This window comes from Asterias rubens, chromosome 9 (assembly GCF_902459465.1).
Source record: "Asterias rubens chromosome 9, eAstRub1.3, whole genome shotgun sequence".
NCBI lineage: Eukaryota > Metazoa > Echinodermata > Asteroidea > Forcipulatida > Asteriidae > Asterias > Asterias rubens.
The window spans coordinates 3,078,910-3,104,966 of NC_047070.1; the positions used below are offsets into that span (position 1 = coordinate 3,078,910).

Sequence of the window (26,057 nt, forward strand, 5' to 3'; positions counted from 1 at the left end):
CATGATGAATAAAACTGAACGTAACCACAGGGACTCAAAAGTTCATCAACCAATCTTAAAATGGGAATTAGATCTTTAACAAAATATTACAAAACAGTAAAAGAGAAACTTTGAAAACAAAAAAGTTTGGCCTATGCTGATAAAGAAAAATACCTTTAAATGTGTATACTTAGTTTAGGTGAAGAAAACATACTATTTACATGTACATGCAGCAAGAATATTGGATTGCCTAGGCCTATAGATACAATGAACAATTTCCCATAATAGCAGAGCAAAAAGCTACACAAATTGTATCAGTTGCTACTCAAAGTCATCATATGCTACTCAATATTAGCGTTGAGGGTGCACAAAATGTGTTCAGCTAAAATAATTTGCTATGCAAAGTTGATGGACGAAATCATTCCCTGCTATCACTGTGTGCATCATTTATTATTGTAGGAATGAGTCATGATAATGTCAAAGTGTAACTAAACCCAAGGGTGTGCCCTATTGTACACGTATTGAATATTCATATTAGGTAAAGTACTCTCAATAAACCTGCTGGATGCTTGAATTAACATTTCTGGTACGAAATCAAGGACACAAACCCCATTAGTAAACCTAATCACTGTAGCTTGCAATTACAAGGCTGAGCAAGCCTGTAGAACAAGGAGTGCTCGCTATGTGAACCAAGGCACTGGCAGATTTGGTAATTCCGTTTGGTATGCTTAATTGTCAAAGACCATTATCCTCACTTGTTGTATCTCAACATACATGCATAAAATAACAAACCTGTGCAAATTTTGGGTCACTTGGTCATCAAAGTTGCAAGAAAATAATGAAATAAAAAACACCCTTGTCGCACAAATTTTGTAGGCATTCAGCTCAGATTCAAATATTTTCGTGAGAAATTAACTCTTTCTAAAAACTACATTTAATACTTCAGAGTGAGTCCTTTCTCCTAATGTTTTATACTATCAACAGGCTCACCATTGCTCATTACCAAGTAAGTTTTGTGCTAATATATTTTGTTAGTAAATACCAATAATTTCCAGGGTGGATTTTGCAAAGAGTTAAGAGTTTAAGAGTTTAGTCTTATCTCAAGGAACTTATGGACTAGCCTTAAGTTTTTATTATCTCCTAGAACTACAGCAGTCATTAGTTAGGACTAGTCTTAAAGCCATTGGACCCTTTTGGTTCAGAACAAAAAAAAAAAATTCACAGATTTACAAATAACTTACAGGGTTTACAGAAGGCAATGGTGAAAGACTTCTCTTGAAATATTATCCCATGAAATGCTTTACTTTTTGAGAAAACAGCAAAACAATATAAATTCTCGTTAACGAGAATTACGGATTTATTTGAAACACATGTCATGACACGGCGAAACGTGCGGAAACAAGGGTGGGTTTTTCCGTTGTTTTCTCCCGACTCCGATGACCGATTGAGCCTAAATTTCCACAGGTTTGTTATTTGATATAGAAGTTGTGGTACACAAAGTGTGGGCCTTGGACAACACTGTTTACCGAAAGGGTCCAATGGCTTTAAAGGATCATTACAGAATTAGTTTTTGCTAACAAAAGAGTTGCTGGCAGTGTAAGCACGTTATGTAATCCACCATACATAAACTGACAAACCAGTTGAAGTTTGAGATCGATCGGCCATCTGGGTCACGAGAGAATAGTGAAAAACCGATTACAAATTTTGCATTGCATCGATGCCAAAATAAACATGAATAAAACAACTGAGCGATAAACTCCAAACGCGAAATTAGATTATTTATTTCTCATCAAATGTGACATTTGAGACAGAAATATTTCAAGGGATGTTTTCAACTACACGCATAATCATCTTTAGACCGTTTAAGTTTAATGTCAATCTGTGATCTTCACGGTTTTTGTTTCTTACCAATTCTGTAACGTTCTTTTAACTTTTTGTGATATCAACCCCTGTGCCTTTAAGCCCTAGTCTCCCACAGGTTATAACAAACATTCACAAACTTCAAAATTCTCAAACTTTTTTAGTTCTTCCTGGAAGAGTTTGTAAGTCATTACATCTCATGAAAGTGGGCCAAGTGCAATTCATCGTTCTAGTTCTTGTGGAGTTATTGAGGAAATGGGTAATCAGAACCCAGAATAAGTCGACATTAAAGTATCGCTAACCATAAATATTTGTAACCTGATTTGTTTTTCAGGTTATGTATATTCAGATCTGGGTCTTAACAATCTTGGGTAAAATTTTCATTTCAGCAAGTTTATTTACAGCCAAAGGAAAAATTGTCATCTGACCCAAATTGTATCTGGTTCCTTTTTGGAAATAAACACATTTGATTTAATTGCCAGCAATTCCTGAAAAATAGGGATACTGCATGAGTTGTTGAAATTTGTTTATTTCTGGATTTGTTTTTAAAGTGTGCCTGTGTGTGTTTGCTTACTGAATGTTGTTGTTTATTGTTTACTAGATCTGCTTCGTGGAGTAATCAACGGAACCATTGATCCTTTACAGGAATATAATCAGGTGAGTGGGGATTTAATTTTGTTTTCTTTTTCTAAGGGTAAAAAAAGCCCCCCCCCCAAAAAAAAAAAGAAAAAAAAAAAAAAAGAAAAAAAGCCCAAAACAACAACAAAAAACAACACAAAACCAGCTTCAAAATCAAAAGATAAAACTATCTCCCTAGCTTACATGTAATTAATACAAAATCACAATTGCAACTCAATTGGAATGGAAAGGATTTAATTCAATTCAATTCAAGAATACGTTTATTTCCATACTCACTTGTATGAATAACGAAAGTTACATGTGTTACGGAGTAAAGCAAAACATATCTTTAAGTAACAGTCAACATTAACAAATAAATAAATGGAGTACGGGGCCGTTTTGGTAAGCGTGGCTTTGTAAAAAAACAGCCAGACAGACAAGAAAACAAGACAACCAGACAGACAGACAAAAGGACCGATGAACATAATACATGACACAAAGGATACAAACCATCACTGTTTAATTTAAGTCTGAAAGCTGAATCGCACAGTTGTACAGTAGGTGAAAAATATTTTATGAAGTTCATACTATAGAACAGATTTTTCTGTGAAGTATTTCCTTAGAAAAAAGAAGTCATATATTTGTGAAAACCTAATATGAAAACCTTAAATAAACCTAGCTGATTTTGGTTATAACTTGCATGTACAACCACAATTTAAGGACCATGCATTTTTTTGCTAAAAATTGCTTTCACTGTTTTATTCTGACCCCCACAACCAGAGTCAACAAAACACAGACACTGTCTGCAACAGTATTTTTTACTGCCATTCAATTCCTAGTTTATATACCATTGTACATCATGTAAAGTGCAATAGACCCTTCCCATGAAATATATAAATTACACAGAGCATGTGCGCACTAACGTTTTGGTTGGCAAAATGAGGAACCATCGGGTTGTTTTGTAAGCGGCTAATGGCTGCGTGACGCAGGCCTGATTGTTCGTCTGCTGAGTGCAGATCTCTAGGGCATTTGGCAAACAATAGGGTCTGTTTTTCCAAGCATAAATGCAATCAGCATGTTTCATGGGAAGGGTTTATTCAACCTATCGGTTGCCATACTGTACTTTCCTTCACATTTTAATTTGTATGAAATTATGAACAAATGTTCATAAATACCTTGGACAGTTTCGCTATTCCTGTTGGTGGAGAGCGCGTCACGTGGGTGTGTGTAAACCTTTGTTTATGACTGGTAAAAAGTGTTGAAAAATGGGCGTGACACGCAATTTTGCACCTGTGCTTATAAAACAGTTTCTCCATTCCTATTGGTCGAGAGCAACAGCTGAAACAGTTGTGCCACATCACGCGATACACGCCACGCGCACAGCATTCCCTTATTAGGAGTTGTTTACCCGAGGGCGGCGGAGGGCCTTACCATTTCATAGCTGGAGGGGTGTTGTGTTGAAAGAAATCATTGAACAATTATAATTTTTGCATTTATTTTACTTTTTGACCAAAAGTGTTGAATTGGTTTTCAACTAGTGGTTTTAACCCGCCAAGGCCTAGTTCTTGATAATTTACCTCGACTTCGTCTCGGTAAAATTCTCAAGAACCATGCAGGCCTCTTTGGGATTAAACCACTTGTTGAAAACGTCTTCACCACACATTGATTCCCTTAATAATAATAATTATTGCATTTCTACCACGCGATGACTAGAGCAAGCTAGTCGAAATGGGGAGACCAATTTAAGAACTCACTCCGTAGTAGTGCAGTTGAAAAATCCTATTAGCTGAAGTAGTAGACCAGTCGATTTTCTACCTTGCGCCCAAGTAGTAGTTTTAAAAACAGCAGGACAGTTTCTATTTAGAACTGAGAAGTCTCGCGAAAAATCTAAAAAATCCTCTCCGCATAATCAACAGTTCTCTAAAGAACAAACTCTACCTGGCAATACACATGGTGTTACCGCAAACCAAAATATATTGATACCTCACCAAGCAATATGCCTCAAATCCTATATATATAATAATAATAATAATAATATAACTATTTTATGAGCTCTACCAATGACCATGGCTACATGACAATTCTGTTGAATACCTTTAAGGTCACGGGTCATTATGCATCCGAATACAGATGACATCGTTGCCTAACAGGATATTTGCAACGACTTCCTCAGATATTTGTCATTGTGTTGTTGTTGTTTGGAAGAATTAAACAACCTTCCTTATCTGAATTAATTTAGTGTTATGGTGCGGAAAAAGATAGCATAATGGTGGGAAAACTTTGGAAGATTGCCCAAATGCTTCTGAATTGTATATTATGAGATACAAAACAATCCAGTAAATTTTACTTTTTGAGTCATGGGTGGCGCAAAGAGAACACTAAATGTGATTTTGGGGTCATGGAATGAGGTAAATTTAAGCAGCTAAATTTTTTAAAAGTATTGTTTAGGTTTGAGAATCTGGACATTTTGGGAGATCTTTTTTCACTTTCAGATTGATACAGTAGGGCCTATAATATACATATGTACATTAACTTTATGAGTAGAACAATAACAAAATTTTACATTCCTTAGGACGTTTTCATATTGTAATGAGGAAAAGTCGTTGTACTTTATTTAAAAAAAAATCAAAATGGAGAAGGTGTCCTTTTTTTAAAGGTTTCATTAAAAAAAAACTTGTCCTCATTACATTACCAGAGGAACATTGCCGCACCCCTACAAGAGCAATGTTCAGGGCCTGCGTGCCATTTTGTGGCATGGACCATTGGGCAAGAGAGTGCACTAATAGCTTGTGTAGTTAATAGCCTGGTTATTATGTGTAATTGTTTGTCTCTTGTCCTTCCAGGTTGGACTGACACACCTCTTGGTGACAGTGCAGGCACTTTTGTCAGTCCTGGCAAACCTGGATTGTTGATGTCTTTTTGTTGTCCTCAGTCGTGTAGTACTTTGTCTTCTCTTTTACTGCCTGTCCTCCTTTTTTATATCTTGATGTACATGTATTCCCCTTTTTAATATTTTCCAATCCAGATGTTTATATTTATATAGGCCTATTTATGTTTTTAAGAGCTTTATCCTTTACGTATAAAATTTTTGTATTTTTGTATTTTTATGTGAATTGCCGAATAAATAATAATAATAATAATAATAATAATAGTGTGGGTGTCGCATGCAATTATGTCCTCTATGCAATACTATTCGGAGGACATTATTGCATGTGCAATAATGTCCGCCGGACGGTTTTGTATATGCAATCATGTTCGCCTGGACGCTGCTGCACAATGCAATTGGGTCTGCCCGGACACATTTGCATATATGCAGTTGTGACCGCCCCCCGGTGCAAAACCGTCCATGCAGTAAATTAAACGCCCTTGGACGACGGAACAAGTTCGCCATTATTTTACAAGCATAAGTGCATGTCATGAATGTCATGGGAAATGTTCGGCTGTTGGGTATTTGCTGCAATCATAAAATACGTGAATATTCATGCTGCATACACGTAGGTTCAGTGCATGCACGCTTGCTTATGCGCGCACATACATCAGTCATGTACATGTCCGCCGGGCGTTTTTTGGATAACCCCAGACACGATTGCATATGCATAAGTGTCCGGAGTGGACAGTATTGCATGGCGGACACAATTGCATCTGACATGGGCATTAGTCTCTTGTGGTATTTTGTGGCAAGAGCCAATTGGGTAAGAGAGTGCACTGAAAGTGATGTGTGTACTGTTGTTGACTTAGTCTCAAGAGCCTCCCGTGGTGTTTTGTGGCAAGGGTCAGTTAGGAGTTCACCAGTAGAATCGAATCAGGGTTTAATATATTTATTTGATGTCTTCTTCCTTACAGTTTATTAATTTCTCTGCGGGTTTCATCATCTGCTTTGTCATTGGTATACTCTTCATTATCATCATGCCAATCACGGGCCTGATCTTCTGCTGTTGCCGTTGCTGCGAGAACTGCGGCGGGAAGATGCTGCAGCGTGAAAAGTACAACACGACGTGCAGGCGTGTCTGCTTTGCAACCTTTCTCTGCCTTGCAACGGGGCTGATCATGTAAGATTGAACTTAATATAAAGTTTATTGTAGCTTTATTATTAATGGTAATATAACACACGGCTTATAATAATAATATTGGAGTCTCATATAGCGCAGTATATACATGTACATGTATCTACCAAACAAGGTACTCAAGGCGCTTAGTGTTATACAGAAAGATTGGTCATTAAGTTATGAACTATGAGACACAATTATTTAGCACCTTATAAGGGTTTACAAGGTGCTATGGCGCATACAGTAGCCACAGCCAGGAACACGGATGAGCCCGAATCAAAATAATGGTACTGGATACCTTCGGTAATTGTCGAAGACCAGTATCCTCACTTGGTGTATCTCAACATACAATTCAAGCACAAGATTTGAACTCAAAATGGTCGTTGAAGTTTTGAGATAATAATGAAAGAAAATATTCCCTTTCTCACGAAGTGGTGTGCTTTCAGATGCTTGATTTCGGGACCTCAAAATCTAATTCTGAGGTCTCAAAATCAAATTCAAATATTTTAGTGGAAAATTACTTCTTTCTCGACAACCACGTTACTTCAGAGGGATTTGTTTCTTACAATGCTTTATACTATCAACACGGTTCCATTGCTTGTTACCAAGAAAGTTTTTATGCTAACAATTATTTTGAGTAATTATCAATACTGTCCAGTGCCATAAAGACAATTGTGGTCCAACGACCAAATTGCATCTTGGATTTACAAAGGCAAAGAAGGATAACAAAATCGAAAAGAAAAACAAGTAGGAAAACAATTCAAATCAAATGTTCATCACAAAAGGTGAAAAGTTGAAAAATGCGAAAAAGTAAAATATCTAAAAAATTAAAATATCAAAGAGAGAGAGAGAGAGATCTACAGTGTCACGCAAAAATTAACCGCTCAGAAGCAAACTGTAATATATGGCATTTGAAGGGTTTTCTTTGTTCTCCTTTCCTGTAGTCTGGGCTTGGTTGGAGCCTTCATGGCTAATGCTCGTATGTCAACAGCCATTCAAGGTATCAATGATACAGTAGACACGAATATTATGGATGTGAGAAGCTACATTAATCACACATTCACGGTAGGTATATTGTAATAATGATAACAGTAATAATAATAATAATATTAAGTTTTTATATAAGCGCTTTTTCTCACCCGAAGGGTGTCCCACAGCGCTTCAAATTATTACCCCTGGTCACTTGGCCTTAATAAAGTGCCAGCCGTCGATTTCATGAAACTCTTCCTAGCTTAAGATTAATCTTAGGACTTAGGCGCCTTGTCAAAACCTCCAAGCCGTTCCATTCCGCGTGCATTCTGCGGGAGTCCGCGGATTTTTGTAACAAAAGAACCCGTAGCAACCGGGCAGGTCCACGGCCACGACGGCTCATTTACATGTCAATAAACATGAATATTCCGGGGGCTCCGCGGAGCGACCGGTCGGCCATTGTAAGGTCCAGCTTATGAGCTGACCGGCGGAACCGCGGAGGAACGTAGGTGGTTAACAATGGTTTTGCAGATTAAAAAGCAAAGTAAGGGTGGATGTGTAACTAAAATCCATTTCCTCCAATGTGTGATTTTTAAGACTTGGTTGGGCCTAAATAACCAAAACATGAATTTTAAAAATGGTTGTCTTTATTCCCGGCTTCGACTGACAAAAGTTCCAGGCTACGTGCAAACTCCGTTCCAAGTGGGTCAGAGTATCCAGGGGACAATTTTAACTGTTCATTCTTACTTTCCAAGCGGAAAACATTAGTTTCTTATTTATAAAATCGTCTGGTTTGTCCAATGTCTGAGGGGGAGGAAGCCACAGTTTCAGAGACCGGTGTTTCTATTGGCCATTGAATTTCCATATAGCGCGTAACGAATGTTTTCATTGGTCGATTTTGCCCTACTGCCAGAGCAGCATATTGTATTCAACATCATGGAAGAAAACGTTTAGTAGTTGCGGCGGCGGTGATTTCTTATTAATTTAGCATCGTTTTTCTTGCGGGAAAATTGATTAAATGTGAATGGTTTCAAGTTAAAAATCGATTAAACCCAATCCTGTAACTATAATGGGAGTGTTCAAAAGCAGTGAAAAAGGGGGGGGGGGAGACTGTAGGTGACTCATACGTCATGCTGTTAGTTGTTGTCCAAAGGTCATACGTAGTATCACACTAGCCCATGAGGCTTCTATTGTGTTCAGAAACATTCAGATGAAAAATGACAGGGGTCACTTTAACCACAAACTTATCAAATTTCCTTTGCTATTATTTATAATCAATAAAATACAATCAAAAGTGAGTCAATCATAAACACCCTATGGCATTGTAGGCGCTATTGTCACAGGCCTTGGGTGGATTTCACAAAGAGTTAAGACTAGTTTTATCTCCAGTTAGTAAAGATTTAGAGCTACAAGTCCTGCCGTCTTGTGATCCCCTGCCCCACCCCCCAAAAAAAAAAAAAAATAAAATAATAATAATCAGTCCCTGTAAATTTATGAGCTTAATTGACAGATGAACAAAAGTTTTATTAGTTTAAGTAACACTGGCTGAGCAAAAACAATTTGTGGGAACCAGTGACAATTAAAGTACATTGCATGGTATTTTGGTTGGCAACTCCCATTTCTGCTAAGCGAGTTTTGTATCAGCTGAGTAATTTTTTTTGTTCTGAACCATCTTGATGCTAATTCATTTTGGTTTTACCAACGATATACAAAATGAACATTCTTTATCCCGATGCAAATTTACATCTATTGCATCTTGACAACATTAGACCCTATTCATTTGTCAGATGGAGAGTTAGTAATTGTAAGTACTATTGACAAATATTGTATAAGTACCAAAGTTGTCTACGCAGTACAGGCCTGCCAACGTTAATTAACTAATTTCCTGTTTTGGCCATTTTTCCTCCTTCCAATATAGGAGTTTGAGTTTCTGGCTTTTGAGCAGTTTGGCTATGTGTTCCGTCTGATCGTCAATGACCTAGACAGTAAGTACCTTATTAAGATGTCTCAAGATTACCAACGCCTTCACCAGAAGAAAACTTCCTTCGTTCGAGAGGATCTTTGGGATTTACGGGGATTAGTCGGGCTAATCTGAAAAGTATCGAAATAGTTGACTGAATAAGGGGAGTGATACACAGTCAGGAGTTTTCCATGCTGATAAAACAACCTTCCAAAAATGGAACACTACAAGACGAAGTTGTTCAAGAGACTTAAAGAAGCCTTCTATGTAGTTGTTTTCACTCAGGGCCCAATTTTAGAGAGCTGCTTAAAGACATTGGACACTATTGGTAATTGTCAAAGACCAGTCTTCACAGTTGGTGTATCTAAACGTATATGCATAAAATAACAAACCTGTGAAAATTTAAGCTCAATCGGTCATCGAAGTTGCGAGATATTAATGAAAGAAAAACACCCTTGTCGCACCATGGTCACACGAAGTTGTGTGCTTTCAGATGCTTGATTTCGAGACCTCAAATTCTAAACTTGAGGTCTTGAAATCAAATTTGAGGAAAATTACTTCTTTCTCGAAAACTATGTCACTTCAGAGGGAGCTGTTTCGCACAATGTTTTAAACCATCAACCTCTCCCCATTACTCTTAATCAAGAAAGATTTTATGATAATAACTATTTTGAGTAATTACCAATAGTGTCCACTGCCTTTAAGCACATACCGAGAATGCTTTGTACGAAGCTAATATTCTTGCGTCACATTTGGAAAGACAGTGCAAGCTGATTATTGCATCACCAAATTCGCTTCGCATTCGCAGGAAGTATGAACTGGGCTTAACTTTAGCGCAACGGATTTCCTACATCGATCAGAAACTCAAAATTTAAGACTCAGGCCTGATACTTCCTGAAGGCAACGAAGGCGATTGCCTCCATGCCCCTGGTCATTGCCTCAGTACTCTTTAAATTATCTGGCCAGTAGAAATTTACAATTTCCTCACAGGGTGCCCTTTACCAAGGAGAAAATGCCCTGCAGCCGATTTCACGAAACGCTAGGATCAATCCTAACTCTAGTTAGGACGAGTAACCCGTCCTAACTTAGGATGAGTTCAATGCGTCCTACGTATTTGGATACGGAACTGAACCCATCCTAAGTCCTAAGATTAGTCCTAAGTTAGGAAGAGTTTGGTGAAATCGACGGCTGGTGCATTTGCCCTTTCCGACCAAAGCATACACGCCGAGAGAATTCTACCTTCACAGGTGAGATGTACATTTGCTGTACAACATGATATTTTATGACTCACTCCTTTTGGTAATTGGTATACAAAAGCTGTTTGTAATTTCCAGGTACCCCTTCAGGTTTTCTCCATATCCTGCTGAAATAAATCCCAAAGAGATACTGTCTAAATATAAATTGTAAGCGGGTAGAAATGCTCATATTATTATTATTACACTTTTGGGTTGAACAAAGAAAGCTTGACTAGAGCGGAGTTAACGAGCCGGTGCTCTACCAACTGAGTGATCAGTTGGCGGTATTTCTATTTTTGTGTCTACATCTTTGTTCTGGGGGCCCAGTCACATCCCCTTATAAGGGGATCCTTATAGTGCCGCTTCCCAGGTTGAATTGTAAGTTTAGGTGTGATCCCTAGCTACACAGCTGTTACAGGTTGTATGGCTTCTGACTGGCACCCCGAAACAAAGATACTGACAAAATAGGAAGAACGCCAATATTACAGGTAGATAGCTCAGTTGGTAGAGTGCCAGCATGCCGGGACGCAGATTGAAGTCCGTGGTTAAAGTTTTTTTGTTCTACCCAAAATTATTACAAAATTTAAACCAGTCAGTTTCCCTTGTTGTTTATTACTCTATATTGGTACACTTCAACAGCAGGCCTGAAGTAGCGTAGATTTTGGGAAAAGAGGTAATTTCTCACTCAATTATTTGAAGTCTTCAGGGGTCGATTTCACAAAGAGTTAGGACTAATTCTTACTTGGGACTAGTCCTAGGAGATATTCAAAACTTAAGGCTAGTCCTAAGTTACGACAAGTAACTCGTCCTAACTGGAGATAAGACTATCTTAACTCTTTGTGAAAGCCACCCCAGGCCTGACGCAATTTTTAGATAACTAAAAGCACACAAATTTGTGCTACAAGGGTGTTTTTTCTTTCATTAGTCTCTTGCAAATTAAATGACCAATTCAGTCAGAATTTTCACAGATTGGTTATTTTATACTTATGTTGGGATACACCAAGTGAGAATACTGGACTTTGACAATTACCAAACATGTCCAGTTCCCTTTAAGGATATCCTTGTACTTGTCTTCATGATCACTTCGGACAGAGCCAAATCATAAACATCCCCAAGGTCTGTGTGAAAGCTCATCCTTTAAATCGGAATGAATTAAGGGAGCTTTTGGGGGCTTTTCTCCCTAGATGTCCCGGGGGGGGGGGGGGGGAATGTTTCCCTTTCACCCCTCATCACTGAGAGGTACAGATGGTGTACTTATCTAAATTGTTCATCTTGTCAAATCCAAACAAGGCAAACAAGATGCCAAGAAAAAAGGCTGGTCTTGCTAATGCTTTATAAGAGGCAGTAGTGATTTTAATCGTAGAAGTCAGGGAATCTGACCAAGTTGTACTTTTAGGTTCAGACAAACTGTTTTCTTTTAAAGGACAACATTTTGAAGTTTTTTTGGTGGGGTTTGCAAAGATTTGAGAATTACTCCTTTGTATAAAAATATGTAATGAATGCATACAGTGATGTAGAAAAAAAAATACAATTATGTTAATTATGCTAATAAGTTATCATAAAAGCGGTGACGAGCAATGGGGAGCAGCTGATAGTATAAAACATTGTGAGAAACGGCTCCCTCTGAAGTAAAGTAGTTTTTGAGAAAGAAGTAATTATCCACAAATTTGATTTCAAGACCTCAAGTTTAGAATTCGAGGTTTCAAAATCAAGCATATGAGAGCACACAACTTAGTGTGACAAGGGTGTTTTCAAGTGAGAAGACTGGTGTTTGACAATTACCAATAGTGTCCAGTGTCTTTAAACAGTTTGTATCTCAAGTTTTTTAATGATGACAAACTAATTATGATAATTTAATTGTTTAACAGATGTTGGTGATCAGGTCGGTGGTGTGATCCATCAAGCTCTATCAGCTAAGGTCAACCCAGCGCTTGAGTCGATCTTCATGTTGGCTGATGGTAAGAGTCACAACTCGAAAATAATAATAACAATAACAAATAGTGCCTCACACAAGAGTCTCAAAGCGTCTAACAAAGAATATTAATTACAAAAAAAAGTACAGAAAAAAGAAAAAGAAATACGCATGATTCCTCTTGCGTGTGTGACTTTTATGAGATAACTCTTAACAAAATCAAGTTGAGATACTAACACACTGACACAAGTCAAACCAAAGAATTTTACACAAGTTTGGAAAATTTGAATGTGCCACTATTTATCTGAGCTCTTTCAGTGACAGTTCACTCTCTGTTGCCTCCACCCCTCTCTCTCTCTCCAACTGCTGCCCTCCCCCTTAGCCCCCGTCCTCCATCCCCTACCCCTCTTTAAAGGGTCTATGTACTTTTTCCTAACACAAAACACAATGTGCACAGATTTACATTAAACTTACAAAGTTTGAAGATTATGATAGTAGAAAGCATGCCTGAATATATTACTTACTGAGGTGCTGTAGTTTTTGAGAAATGAGTAAAACAAATAATTTTCATCTCAGTTTTAGCATGTAAAAACGTATTAACCAGTTATGGTTTTGGTATAATATCATAACTGGTTATAATGGGACTTAACATGCAAAAATAATTTTCGTCTTCCTGAGAAAAAAACTATTTTGTGACTTGTTTTACTCATTTTTCAAAAACTACACAACATCAGTTACATGTAATATTTGAAGGGAAGCTTTCCACTATCATTATCTTCAAACCCTGTAAGTTTTAATGTAAACCTGTGGGCATTTCGAAAAAGTACCTGAATCCTTTAAACTTCTCTGGCACCACTCTTTAAACTAACGTTCCTTTACTTTCTCTCTCAGAATCTTCAGGCCTACAGGAGAATTTAGCCGCAGTCAACCGCTCGACCAAGGAACTAATAATGAAAGCAGCCGAACTGCAAGCGTCTCTAGAGATGGCAAAGATGATGATCAACGAAACATTGCAGTTACTTCCCTGCCAACCTGGTCAACCCTGTCCAAAGGACGATGTGAGACTAGAAGACTTAACAACAGCTGCAGATTTCAGAATTGTAAGTCATTTTATTTGTTTATTTATTTATTTATTTATTTATTTATTTTTTTTTTTTTTTTGGGGGGGGGCAGACACACGATGCCTGAAGGCCACTTCAAGATGTTGGCTGCAAGTCAACTATTTTCCAGGGGCCGTTGCCACCTACTCATGGGGCTGAAACAGGGTTACCCCCTTTATAGTCCATATGGATGTAGGCTTCTCCATAAGAAGCCTGGCTGGTAGAGCAGAAAGCACTACCTCCCCAAGTGTCACGACGGGGACTCGAACCCACACTATGCTAATAAGAAACACCAGAGCTTGAATATGATACTCGGCCAAGACATGCCACATAAAAACAATTTTGTTAAGGTTTGTTCTTTATTGTGTCTTGATTAAAGGAACGTTACAGAATTGGTAAGAAACAAAAATCGTGAAGATCACAGATTTACATAAAACGTACACGGTCTAATGAGGATGATAGTAGAAAACACCCCTTGAAATAATTCTGTCTGAAATGTCATATTTGATGAATATAATCAAATTTAGCGTTTTGAGGTTATCGCTCAGTCATGTCAGTGAGTGTTTTATAGTCATTTTTGTTTTGGTATCGATGCACTGCAAAATTTGTAATTGGTTTTTCACAATTTTCTCGTGACCCAGACGGCAGATCGATCTCGAACTTCTACGGGTTTGTCAGTTTATGTATATGGTGGATTACATAACGTGCTTACACTTCCAGCAACTTTTTTTGCTAGCAAAACCAATTTTGTAATGTTCCTTAAAGAAACAAATGGTCTACAGAGCTGCTTTTAGCAGTAAATAGCTCTTAACAAATCTTTCTCGTTTATATCCTTACGTCTTTTTAGAACTGATTGTACTTTTGAGGAAATGCCAAATAATTGAGACGCTTTTAGAACAAATATTTGATGATTCTGGAACAGCTGGGGTGTTGAATTCACACTAGTCCATAGTTGACGTCTGTCCGTGTCATACACAAACACTCTTATCCTGTTGACGCTTTGCCAAATAAACGAACTAAACACATGTTAGCAGTTTATTCTAAACTATTATTATAAATTACTCAGAGTTTTTTCTTTAAAGGGTCTGGGTTATTTTTGTAGGACACAAAACACAATGTCCACAGATTTACACTAAACTTACACTGTTTAAAGATAGTAGAAAGCTTCCCTGAAAATATTACTTGCTGAGGTGATGTAGTTTTTTAGAAATTGGTAAAACAAGCCACAAAAATAATTTTTGTCTCAGTGATCATGAGACGAAAAATTTTCAGCATGTAAAAAATTGTTTTCATGACATTATTTTACTCGTTTCTCAAAAACTACAGCACCTCAGCAAGTAATATTTTAAGGTTAGCTTTCAACTAAAATTATCTTCAAATGGTGTAAGTTTAATGTAAATCTGTGGACAATGTGTTTTGTAATACAAAAAGTACCCAAATCCTTTAAAGGCAGTGGACACTATTGGTAATTACTCAAAATAATTATTAGCACGAAACCTTACTTGGTAACGAGTAATGGGGAGAGGTTGGTAGTGAAAAACATTGTGAGAAACGGCTCCCTCTGAAGTGGAGTAGTTTTCGAGAAAGAAGTAATTTTCCACGAATTTGATTTCGAGACCTCAAGTTTAGAACTTGAGGTCTCGAAATCAACCATCTAATTGCACACAACTTCGTGTGACAAGGGTGTTTTTTCTGTCATGATTATCTCGCAACTTTGACGACCAATTTAGCTCAAATTTTCACAGGTTTGTTATTTTATGCATATGTTGAGATACACCAGTGAGAAGACTGGTCTTTGACAATTACCAATAGTGTCCACTGTCTTTAAAGGGGAAGTGTAGAAGCTATATGTTATGTATGTCACACAGAGCAAGTTGTCAAGAAGAAAATTATTTATAGATTCACATTATTTTCTCTGGGACAGTGAGTTACAGTTAGGAGAAAATCGTTTTTGCTGCCAAAGTGTTCCTTTTGCATACAATGCAGTTGGTTGCCTCAGAGTTGCCTGAATTTTGTTCCCCTAATTGAGTAAAAATGTTTTGGAGGGAATGTTTTTTTAAACTGGTATATAATATGTTTGTTTATCATTTAAATATAGTTTTGATCTAAGTACACTTCTGAATAAAAAAAAAATATCCAATAAGAAAATAATTAAAGGTCCAAAGCTCAAGGTTTGGATATTTGCAACACTGTTGTTGACTTTGTGTGTCAAATAACAATACTTTGACGTCTATTGTGGGAGGTTGCTACACTGCTGCAACAAAAGCAGCTGTATGAAACGGAGCTCTTACAAACGAGAAACTGGGAGTGATCACAGGCTTTATGCAAATCTTTTTGAAAAACACCAGATAATAGTATTCAAAATGATTGTTTTTTTTAAAAACAATTTAAAACCGTTAATTCTAATCGAACTCAATTTCGTAATTTATTAACACATTTTAAATGAGTTTTTGCGAAGAGATCAATTATTGCCATATTTGTTCAAGTGGGTCTTTAAGAGTGCACACAAAAACCCATATGAACGCAATTGTCTACTTTTACAGAAATCAGATTGGCTCAGTTTTTTTATATTTTTTACATGCTTTTCGTCTCTGTGGAATCGATTTGAATCCTGTCTTGGATCGAGGCCTTGCATGGGGGGAATAAAACACACATTTCAGCAAAAAGTGGACCATGCATTCTTAAGTCTGTCCCCAAAACTCTTGCAACAAAGGATATTTGAGATTAAATCTGTTTGAGATAACATCTGTTTGTTACCATGGAGATTCAACTGAGCATGTTTTTCTAGCAGTCGCTTTCAATTTCAAATCGCCTCTCAACAATTCTGTCAACAGGAAGTTGTGTTCAAACTTTCCCTTGTTTGTCATCAGGTCAACTCAATCAATTCAATCAACATTTACTTCCATATTGGTGAACACTAAACAAATGAAGTACAATTATTTAAAGGCAGTGGACACTATTGGTAATTACTCAAAATAATTATTAGCATAAAACCTTACTTTGTAACGAGTAATGGGGAGAGGTTGGTGGTACAAAACATTGTGAGAAACAGCTCCCTTTGAAGTGGAGTAGTTTTCGAGAAAGAAGTAACTTTCCACGAATTTGATTTCGAGACCTCAAGTTTAGAATTTGAGGTCTCGAAATCAAGCATCTGAAAGCACACAACTTCGTGTGACAAGGGTGATTTTTTCTTTCATAGTTATCTCGCAACTCCGACAACCAATCGAGCTCAAATTTTCACAGGTTTGTTGTTTTATGCATATGTTGAGATACAGCAAGTAAGAAGACTGGTCTTTGACAATTACCAACAGTGTCCACTGGCTTTAAGTCAAAGACAGTCAAGAACAGGTCAAGAAAAAAAAATAGTGAAAGTTAAATGAAAAAATATAATGTATTGGATAAGGGAGCAAACTAATATAGGGGCATACAGAAGCCAGAAAGGCTTGTTTTGAAATGCCTGCACATTCTGACTCTCTCTTTCTCTCATATTCATGTTTGTCCTGTTCACTGCTTATTTTATATTTAAAGCCATTGCACACTTTCGATAAACAGTTTGTCCAAGGCCCACACTTCGTGTATCACAACTTATATATAAAATAATAATATAAAATATATAAAATTTAGGCGCAATCGGTCATCGGAGTCGGGAGAAAATAGCGGGAAATCCACCCATGTTTCTGCACGATTCGCTGTGTCATGACATGTGTTTACTATAATCCGTATTTCTCGATGTTGAAAATTGATAATTGTTTTAATGTTTTCTCAAAAAGTAAAGCATTTCATGTTACAATATTTCACAAAAAGTCTTTTACCATTACCTTCTGTAAACCCTGTAAGTTATTTGTAAATTTGTGAACTTTTATTTTGTTTCTGTTCCAAAAGTGTATAACGGCTTTAAAATAATATGCATGTTTTATGCATGGTTGTTGTGTTGTCATTTCCCAGTCGAGGAAGAATCTGCTAGGGTCAAACTGTCAGGCCATTAACTATCTTTTGCAAGATGTAATTAAAACATCCACAAAAGGGACAGCATGTGGTAGTAATAATTCTTGCTAAAAGGTCCCACAAGAATTTCAATGGATATTAATTAACTAAGATAAAGAGAGGGTCGTAAGAGTGACCTGTAGTTCATTTCCTTTGCTTCAACTTTACATGTAGCCAGCTCGATATGGATTAATTATTCTCATTAATTTGTGTCGTGGCAGGAAGTGAATTAAAACTATAATTCACGTCACAACAAAGTTGACGGATTAGTGGGTAAAATATCATCAAATGAAGGACTGTCATTTGAAGAGTTGGCTTAATTTGATCTATCTTGTGGTCAGAAAATAGTGAAGTTATGATCCCTCGTACTGTGTGACTGTTTAATATCATCCACTGTTTTTTTTTAATGAAAGATGAACTATGCTTAACCTGCCAAAGATCACACAACCCATACATGTTTTAAGGGAAGCTTTCTACCATCATTATCTGTGTAAGCCGTGTAAGTTTTATTTAAATATGTGGACGTTGTGTTTTTTTGTTACAAAAAGTACCCAAACCCTTTATGGTGTATTTTCTTTTTCGGATTCTTAAATTTTAGATTGATATAGAGCCGCAGCTAAACAGAGTCAACCAAGCGTTGCGTATCAACATCACAGACCTAGCCACGCGAGGCAGACAAGAGTTTGACCAAATCCCAGAGAGGGTCTTGAATGAAAGCAAAACTGCCGTCAAACGTAAGTGAATATAGTCAACAAGAAGCCAGTCTCACAAATAGGCTTGTGGACAAGTCGTTTAATGTCTGTCTCTGGATCTCTTCGCGTCTTTGACTCTCTCTACGAGTCCCGCTACACTGGCGGTATTCTCACAAGACTAATAATAATAATAATAATAATAATAATAATAACCGTATTTATAACGCGCCTTTTGCCAAAGGAAACAAAGCGCCAGGTATTATCACTGCAAGGAGTAGGGCAAATTTTGAGATATAAGACCTAATCCTTAAGCACCATGTAATGGTTTACAAGGTGCTGTGGCGCAATATGCTGCCAATCCAGCCAGGAACACCGGGGCGAACCCCTTCTCTTTTCGATAAGTGCACTGGGTTCTTTTACATGCGTCTACACAACACATGGGACCAACGGCTTTACGTCCCATCCGAAGGACGAAGCAATGGTTAAGTGTCTTGCTTAAGGACACAAGTGTCACGGCTGGGAATTCGAACCCTCACTCTGCTGATCAGAAACACCAGAGTTTGAATTCGGTGCTCTTAACCGCTCGGCCACGACACTGGCCTCAGCAAGACTACTGCTCTCACGACTACGGTCTAGGTAGTTGGCAGCCAGTAGTGATCTCGCAAGAGCACTTTTCGATCATGGAAACCTAAATCATTACGCCACCACCAGGACTCGACTATCTCACTGCGACAGACCATTGACGACTTGTCCACAAGTCTAGTCTCACAGAGATTCCAAGAGTAAACATTTTGCTTAGCAGGAATCTATTCTTGCTTAGCAGCAACAAGTCACCAACTAAAAGTACCATGGGGGTTTGTGTTGATTGTGTTGCGCATATTGAAATTGAGAAAACAACTGGAATGAAGACTTAGGTTCTCTATAAAAGAAAACTTTCTTTCTAAGTTCTATCAAAAAAGTAATAAATTTAGGGGAACTGACAAGGTGAAAACCAAAGATTTTTTTTAAGGAGAGCAGGACTTGAACCTGTGACCTCTGAATTACCAAGTGAGCTATCCAGTCCAATGTTGGCAGTCTCCCTATTTCGGCAATAGCTTTGGGGCGCCAGTCAGAAGCTGCTCAACCTGTAGCTACTGTATAGCCAGGGATGATACCCAAGAGGTTGAGTCGGGTGTTCATAATTAGAGGTCATTCAGTACTAAAGTCGGTTTTACTCATGGTTCAACCTGATCGAGTTCAAATCTGTGTGTCTGAACGGTGCTAAAGTTAGACCAACCCACAAAAGATAGACCGTCCAGGGAGGGGGTTTATCTTTAGACCGCTTGGGGTTTATCTTTTAACACTGTGTGGGGACAGAATAAAAAAGACCACATCCAATTTAACTCACAACAGATGACCCATTGACCTCCTTAATCATTACGTAAACACACGGTGACCAATGAACAGGACGAAACCGGATGTTAGAGTAACGGGGTTGCGTTTGCTTTGACCTCTTTAAAACTAAAGATAAACCGTATCAGATTTAACTCGGTGCTGTCTTAAATGCCACAAACCCACTTTTGAGGTTTGGCAGGAAGTGTCTGGTCGCTGCATCACACATATTTGCTCTAGTCATTTTACGTTCCTCATCTTAGGATAATATTGTAATATTTCATTTTGCATTAAAGGGTGGCTGCAGTGTTTTTTTTTTAATTTAAACGATTAAACATGACTTTTTAAACCTGAAATATTTTTTTATTTTTTTTTATTTAATGCGCAAGTATTTTAAAAGTGGTTTTCAAAAGATTAGGGAAACTCACCCTGCCCCTAAAAGGAAGCCTTCATGTGACGTCATGTCGGGAACCCGAGCCGTCGGGTCCCCTGGCTGTGTGCATATAGAGAGGTGTGCATTGTGTGGCCTGGTACCTAGGCACGTGTAGTTAGGAACCAGACTCTTTTTGCCGACGATATGTTTGAATTCCCGACGCGACATCGATGGTAGGGGGGGCGGTAACAATCCACAAAAGGGGGGCATGACTTATTCGCTAATTACGCAAGTGAGATATGTCGGGGAAAAAACAAAACACATTTTATTGATGTTCAATACATATATCAGAAATAAATGACAGCAAAATTAACTGTTTTATTTTAATTCACTGCAGCATCCCTTTAAGAATATGGTTGCTTGTTTTTGCAGAATTTACAAATGAGCTTATGAAACTGAGAGAATCAGTTGGAGATCAAACCAAGGAATTCGAAGACCAAATTGCACCAGTAAGTAGAACGACATCTAATGGCAGTGGACACTATTGGTAATTACTCAAACTAATTATCATCATGAAACCTTACTTGATTACAAGTATTGGGGAGAGGTTGATGGTATAAAACATTGAGAGAAACGGCTCCCTCCGAAGTGACGTAGTTTTCGAGAAAGAAGTATATTCCACAAATTTGATTTCGAGACCTCAAGTTTAGAATTTGAGGTCTCGAAATCAAGCATCAGAAAGCACACAACTTTTCGTGACACAAGGGTTTTTTTTCTTTCATTATTATCTCGTAAATTCAACGACCCATTGAGCTCAAATTTTCACAGGTTTGTTATTTTATGCATATGTTGAGCTACACCAACTGTGAAGACTAGTCTTTGACAATTACCAATAGTGTCCACTGTCTTTAACCAAATGAGATCAAAGTTTTTCATGTTATATTTTTATACTGTACATGTTTGGGGATCCCCTACTGGCCTTGTTCGCCTTGGTCAATTGTGCAGCAACCAAGATAGAATATGTATTTTGGTTTTAACCTTATACACCGTTGAGTATTAGCACTGTTTACTCTGTACTTTCCCGAGCTATGTGAACAAATTCACAGGCATTCTACTAGGGTGGGATTCGAACCCACGACCCTTGCAATTCTAGAGCAGTGTCTTCTCCATGGTCTTACCAACTAGACCACCGAGACATGCCCGGTAGCTAGAGGCAGTCTGATCAACAAGCCATTTGCAAGTTAGATGTTAATAATGTCTGGTACAATGACTTGCTTAGTCACAATGTACCGCTTACATTTGAATTCCTCAGACTATAGAGACAGTTGCTATGTCAAATGGTTCGCGGGCAAGCCTTTGCATAGCAACCTCCAGATGAGCAAACCCTGGTACCACTGTGCCACTTACATCCATTCAGAATTGTGTATGGGTGTTCATGACACAGTCTCTTACGTAACAACTTGCCTAAAGTAATGACCAATTGTGTCCAGTGCCTTTAAAAGGATAGCTGATGGGTTTAATGAAGTACGTGAAAGTTTCTCTATCTGTCAACAGGATATCAACAGTGCCATCGAGAGCATATCTCCAGAGTCGGGCAGTCCTAATGCGCAGAGAGCGTACTCCGAACTCGAAACAGTTAAGACCTATGATAAATACAGGTAAAATTAACCTCTGGATTAAAAACAAAAATTCACTCTCAGTGAGATAAGCTTGACACCCATAATCGTAAATGACAAAGCCTTAGAGATACTTAACAGATTGTTTATATTGCCCTTGCTCTTACTGACATTGATTTACAATTTGTTTTATGCTAATCCCTTCAGAAGACAAAACATATTATATAACACCCAAGCAGATCCTTGCCATTTGATTGGAGGATTGTCCGTCACGTGATAGCAATATAAAAAGTACCATTGCACGCTGAGTCACTCACCGTGCGTTTTCGTTCCATCCGAAAAGTACCATTGCACGCTGCCAGCGTACAGTAGTACTTTTCGGATGGAACGAAAAAGCTGAGTAAAAACATCACTGCGTATGCGTGTCTTTGGTAACGCAGCAGTGTTACTGCAATAGTAAAATTACTAGCATTCGGCTTCTGCGTGTCTCAAAATAGCTGTACAGAACGCACATTGTGACTGTTGAATCCAACAGGCCGACCCAAAGAGAAACGGGTGTAATTTCACAATTAAAAATTGTAGGCCTACGCTTTGTTTGTTTTGAAAGTTGTATCTTTCAATCAAAATGACAAAGATCTACTTGGATGTTATATAAAACAAATAATGAATGTTTTTATTCGTGCAATTGTGCGAATATGTTCATTCGTTGAAAGCTGGAATGTTCCATTCACTTCGGCTCCGCCTCGTTGAATAGAACATTCCATCTTTCAACTCATGAACATATTCGCACCATTGCACTCATAAACATTCATTATGTGTATAATATCAGACGGACCTACGAAACATATTGGTGATAGTTTGTTGAAACGCTCGCCCTTGGTGGATTTAACAAAAAAATTGATTTAGACCCCACCGCTAAAATTTACCTAGTTACAACACTGTATCTGTTCATCAGTTCACATTTACTCTCTTGCACTGTCTGTAGGTTTTACTCAGTGATGTTGGGGTAAAAACCAAACTATAATCTTTAAACATACATCTGTTTGTCAGTTCACATTTACTCTCTTGTACTGTCTGTAGGTTTTACGCCGGCATCGCTCTGTGTTGTGTAATTCTCATCATTGTTGTTTGTAACTTCCTTGGTATTTTGTTTGGGGAGTGTGGACGCGACACCAGAGACAGACCAACGGAGAGAGGATGCTTCTCGAACTTTGGTGGAACTCTACTCCTTGCGTAAGTTAATATTGGAGATCTTAATTTAAATTAGTTGAAGTGCAACCTATTAAGCCTGGGCGACTAGTGCGACTAAAGTTGTAGTCAGGACCATTTATTGCTAGTGGATTTGTGGCTACCGTTTTTAACAACTCTGTTAATTGTTGCCGTCACGACTACTACAAAAATAGTTGCAACTACCTGTTTGGTGAACAACATAATTTGCTTACAAAACGAAATCAGACACCAGTGACACAATCCTTCAATTCTCTCAGCAGGAGATTTACTTTATTGCGCCTGCCGAAAACATGGCACAATGCATCTTGGGAATTATAAATTAGCCGTAAATAGTGTCAAAGTCGCGACAATTTTGACATGTGACTAAAGTTGAGTCGTAAATTTCTCTAGGCGCCCAGGCCTACTTGCTACCTACTGCTAAAGAGACCATTGGATTCGATTGAACTGCCTCTAACTACTGGACTAGGCAAGCTCAGTGGGCCAATGTTAAGACAGTGCATCTGCTCTAGTATTTTCAACGTATTTGCGAAGTGCCTTTCTCAAGGCAGTTAGTGTCACGACAAGGATCAAACCCACACTCTGCTGACAACACCAGAGCTTGGGTCCAATGAAATATACAATTATCCTATACAATTCATAAATTTAAGGGAAACTCAACTTTGACTGAAACTGTTTGACTGAAAAAGTTTCACTGAAAATAAATAATCAGAAATGCTCCTTCTATTGTCATTTTTAGGAAACATTTTTGTTCTCTTAACCCTATCTTTGTATTTTGTTTCTCATTATTCTGTTCAGCGCATTATTAATGTTATCATTGTATTTCCATTTCTATTTTTGTTTTAGGAGTGTGGCTTTTACATTCATCTTCTCTGCCTTTGTCATGCTGTTTACTACGCTGTGCTTTCTCGCCGGTGGAGTGTCGGAGAAAGTTATTTGTGAACCTTTGGAGACAAAGTCCATCTTCAAGGAGGTAGCCATTTTGGAAAAATTTTCATCTCTAATTTTGCCGAGTCTACTTCAAGAAGTTTTTTTCTTCTCATCATCAAATGGAATTTATTGAACAGTTTTTTTTATTAGCCAATTAATCTATTTGTCAGAAATGTATTGAATTAATTTGGAACATGATTCTGTGGTCTTGTGGATTTCCCCCTTTAATTTGAGCCCTGAAATTACATTCATGTATGCGTGTACACACTATTGGTTTGCAAGCGTTAAAGGCACTGGGGTGGACTTCACAAAGATTTAAGACTACTCTTATCTCGAGAGTTAGGACGAGTTACTCGTCCTAACTTAAGTTTTAAATATCTCCTGGGAGTAGTCCTAACCTAACTGTTAGTGAAATTGACTCCTGGACACATTTGGTAATGTCACAGGCCAGTTTTCTCACTTGGTGTATCCCAACAAATGCATGAAACGCTGTATCTAATTTCAATATTTATTTTGATATTTTGTAGGTAATTGATTATCCCTACCTGATCTAATCAATATTTATTGTGATATTTTATAGGTAACTGATTATCCATTACCGATCTAATCAATATTTATTGTGATACTTTGCAGGTTATTGATTACCCCTACCTGATCGATCCTGAGTATGAATATTGGTTGAGTGGAGCTCTGTTTAAATCGGACTCACCCCCACTGACAATAGAGAGTTTAATCAAGTAAGTCAAACGTCAGAACAACTTTTTTTCCGTTTCATCTCTGTACCAAGATGAACATTGAATGTAATTAAGTATAATGACTTCAAGCCACTTGATGGGCCTTATTGAGGTCTCTGAGACCATGCGCGCCTTTTGCTGGTCTGATATCAGGGTAGTCATGAATGATGAAGGACAAATATTGTTTAAAATCATGTTTAGCGTCTTAATTTTGGTTTTTCCCGTACACCGATGTGTGTTAGCACTGTATACTCAGTACTCTCCCGAGTCCTGTGGAAAAATATCACAGGCATGTTACTCGGGTGGGATTCAAACCCATGACCCTTGCAGTTGTAGAGCAGTGTCTTACCAACTAGACTACCAAAATTGACTGGTAGCTAGAGGCAGGTTGAATCCTATATGTTTTGGCAGCGGGTACCGCAACGATATAAAAGATGTTAAATTTGCATCGGGGATAAAGAACATTAATTTTGTATTTACCCATACACCGATGTGTGTTAGCACTGTATACTCAGTACTTTCCCGAGTCCTGTTAAAAAAATATTTTGAGTGGGATTCGAACCCAATACCCTTGCAATTCTAAAGCAGTGTCTTACCAACTAGACTACCGAGATAGACCGAAAGCTAGAGGCAGTTCGAATCCTTTATGTTTTGGCAGCAGGTACCGCAACGATATAAAAGATGTTAAATTTGTTTAGCGTTCCCGCCCACTTTCTTATTAGATACCACCTGCTTTTTGTTTGCCTTATTTAAAAATAAAATAAACTGACCATTCAACATCGTCTGTTTTTGCAGTACAGGTAAACTATGTCATTCTGCAATATAATATTATTGTGGTAAATGCATCTACACAGTACACAGACAACCCTCCTACTGACTGACCATTCAGTATCATCCACCGCAGGTTTTGAATGAAAAATAAACTATTCTAGCCCGAATATGATATCATGTGATGAATGCATCTACACAGTACATAGTCAACCCTCCTACTGTCTGACCATTCAATATCATCCACTGTGGGTTGTGGATGATAAATAAACTATGCCAGCCTGCAATATGATTTCATGTGGTGAATGCATAAAGTTCACGGTTCTAAACACAGTCGTTCCACCATAATTTAAACACATGCAGTTAAATCAATTTAAGATGTTTATGACAACTGGATAATTGTACCAATAGTAGGAGGGTTGATGAATATTATTTTGATTTATTTTTCAGTTCCTGCGAGGCCAATGCTGGCCTCTATAGAGCTATGAAACTAAGCTATTACTTCAACATTACAGCTGCATTGGATTACAGACAGGTAACTGAAAATTTAGCCAAATATAATATTTTTTTCAGAATGCAGGATATATTTTTTCCCTCTTAAGGTCTTTGTAGAATAGGTAGGTGTAATTGCTCCCAATGACTTGTCATTGACAACAAGTAAAATAATATGAAATGTTGTTTTC

The 26,057-nt window shown here is 37.8% G+C and overlaps 1 protein-coding gene across 3 annotated transcripts in view; it reads left to right on the forward strand.

Annotated features, from left to right (window-relative positions):
* Positions 1–26,057, forward strand: part of LOC117294996 (prominin-1-A-like) — a 44,450-nt gene that overhangs the window by 7,323 nt on the left and 11,070 nt on the right. For all 3 annotated transcript variants that reach the window (XM_033777559.1, XM_033777560.1, XM_033777562.1), the window contains exons 3-15: positions 2,441–2,496; positions 6,301–6,506; positions 7,448–7,568; positions 9,391–9,457; positions 12,536–12,625; positions 13,471–13,679; positions 18,262–18,397; positions 20,532–20,608; positions 21,654–21,757; positions 22,796–22,948; positions 23,789–23,915; positions 24,506–24,609; positions 25,825–25,909. In XM_033777559.1, the coding sequence (XP_033633450.1) occupies positions 2,441–2,496; positions 6,301–6,506; positions 7,448–7,568; positions 9,391–9,457; positions 12,536–12,625; positions 13,471–13,679; positions 18,262–18,397; positions 20,532–20,608; positions 21,654–21,757; positions 22,796–22,948; positions 23,789–23,915; positions 24,506–24,609; positions 25,825–25,909 (1,535 nt within the window). The remainder of the gene's footprint in view (positions 1–2,440; positions 2,497–6,300; positions 6,507–7,447; positions 7,569–9,390; positions 9,458–12,535; positions 12,626–13,470; positions 13,680–18,261; positions 18,398–20,531; positions 20,609–21,653; positions 21,758–22,795; positions 22,949–23,788; positions 23,916–24,505; positions 24,610–25,824; positions 25,910–26,057) is intronic.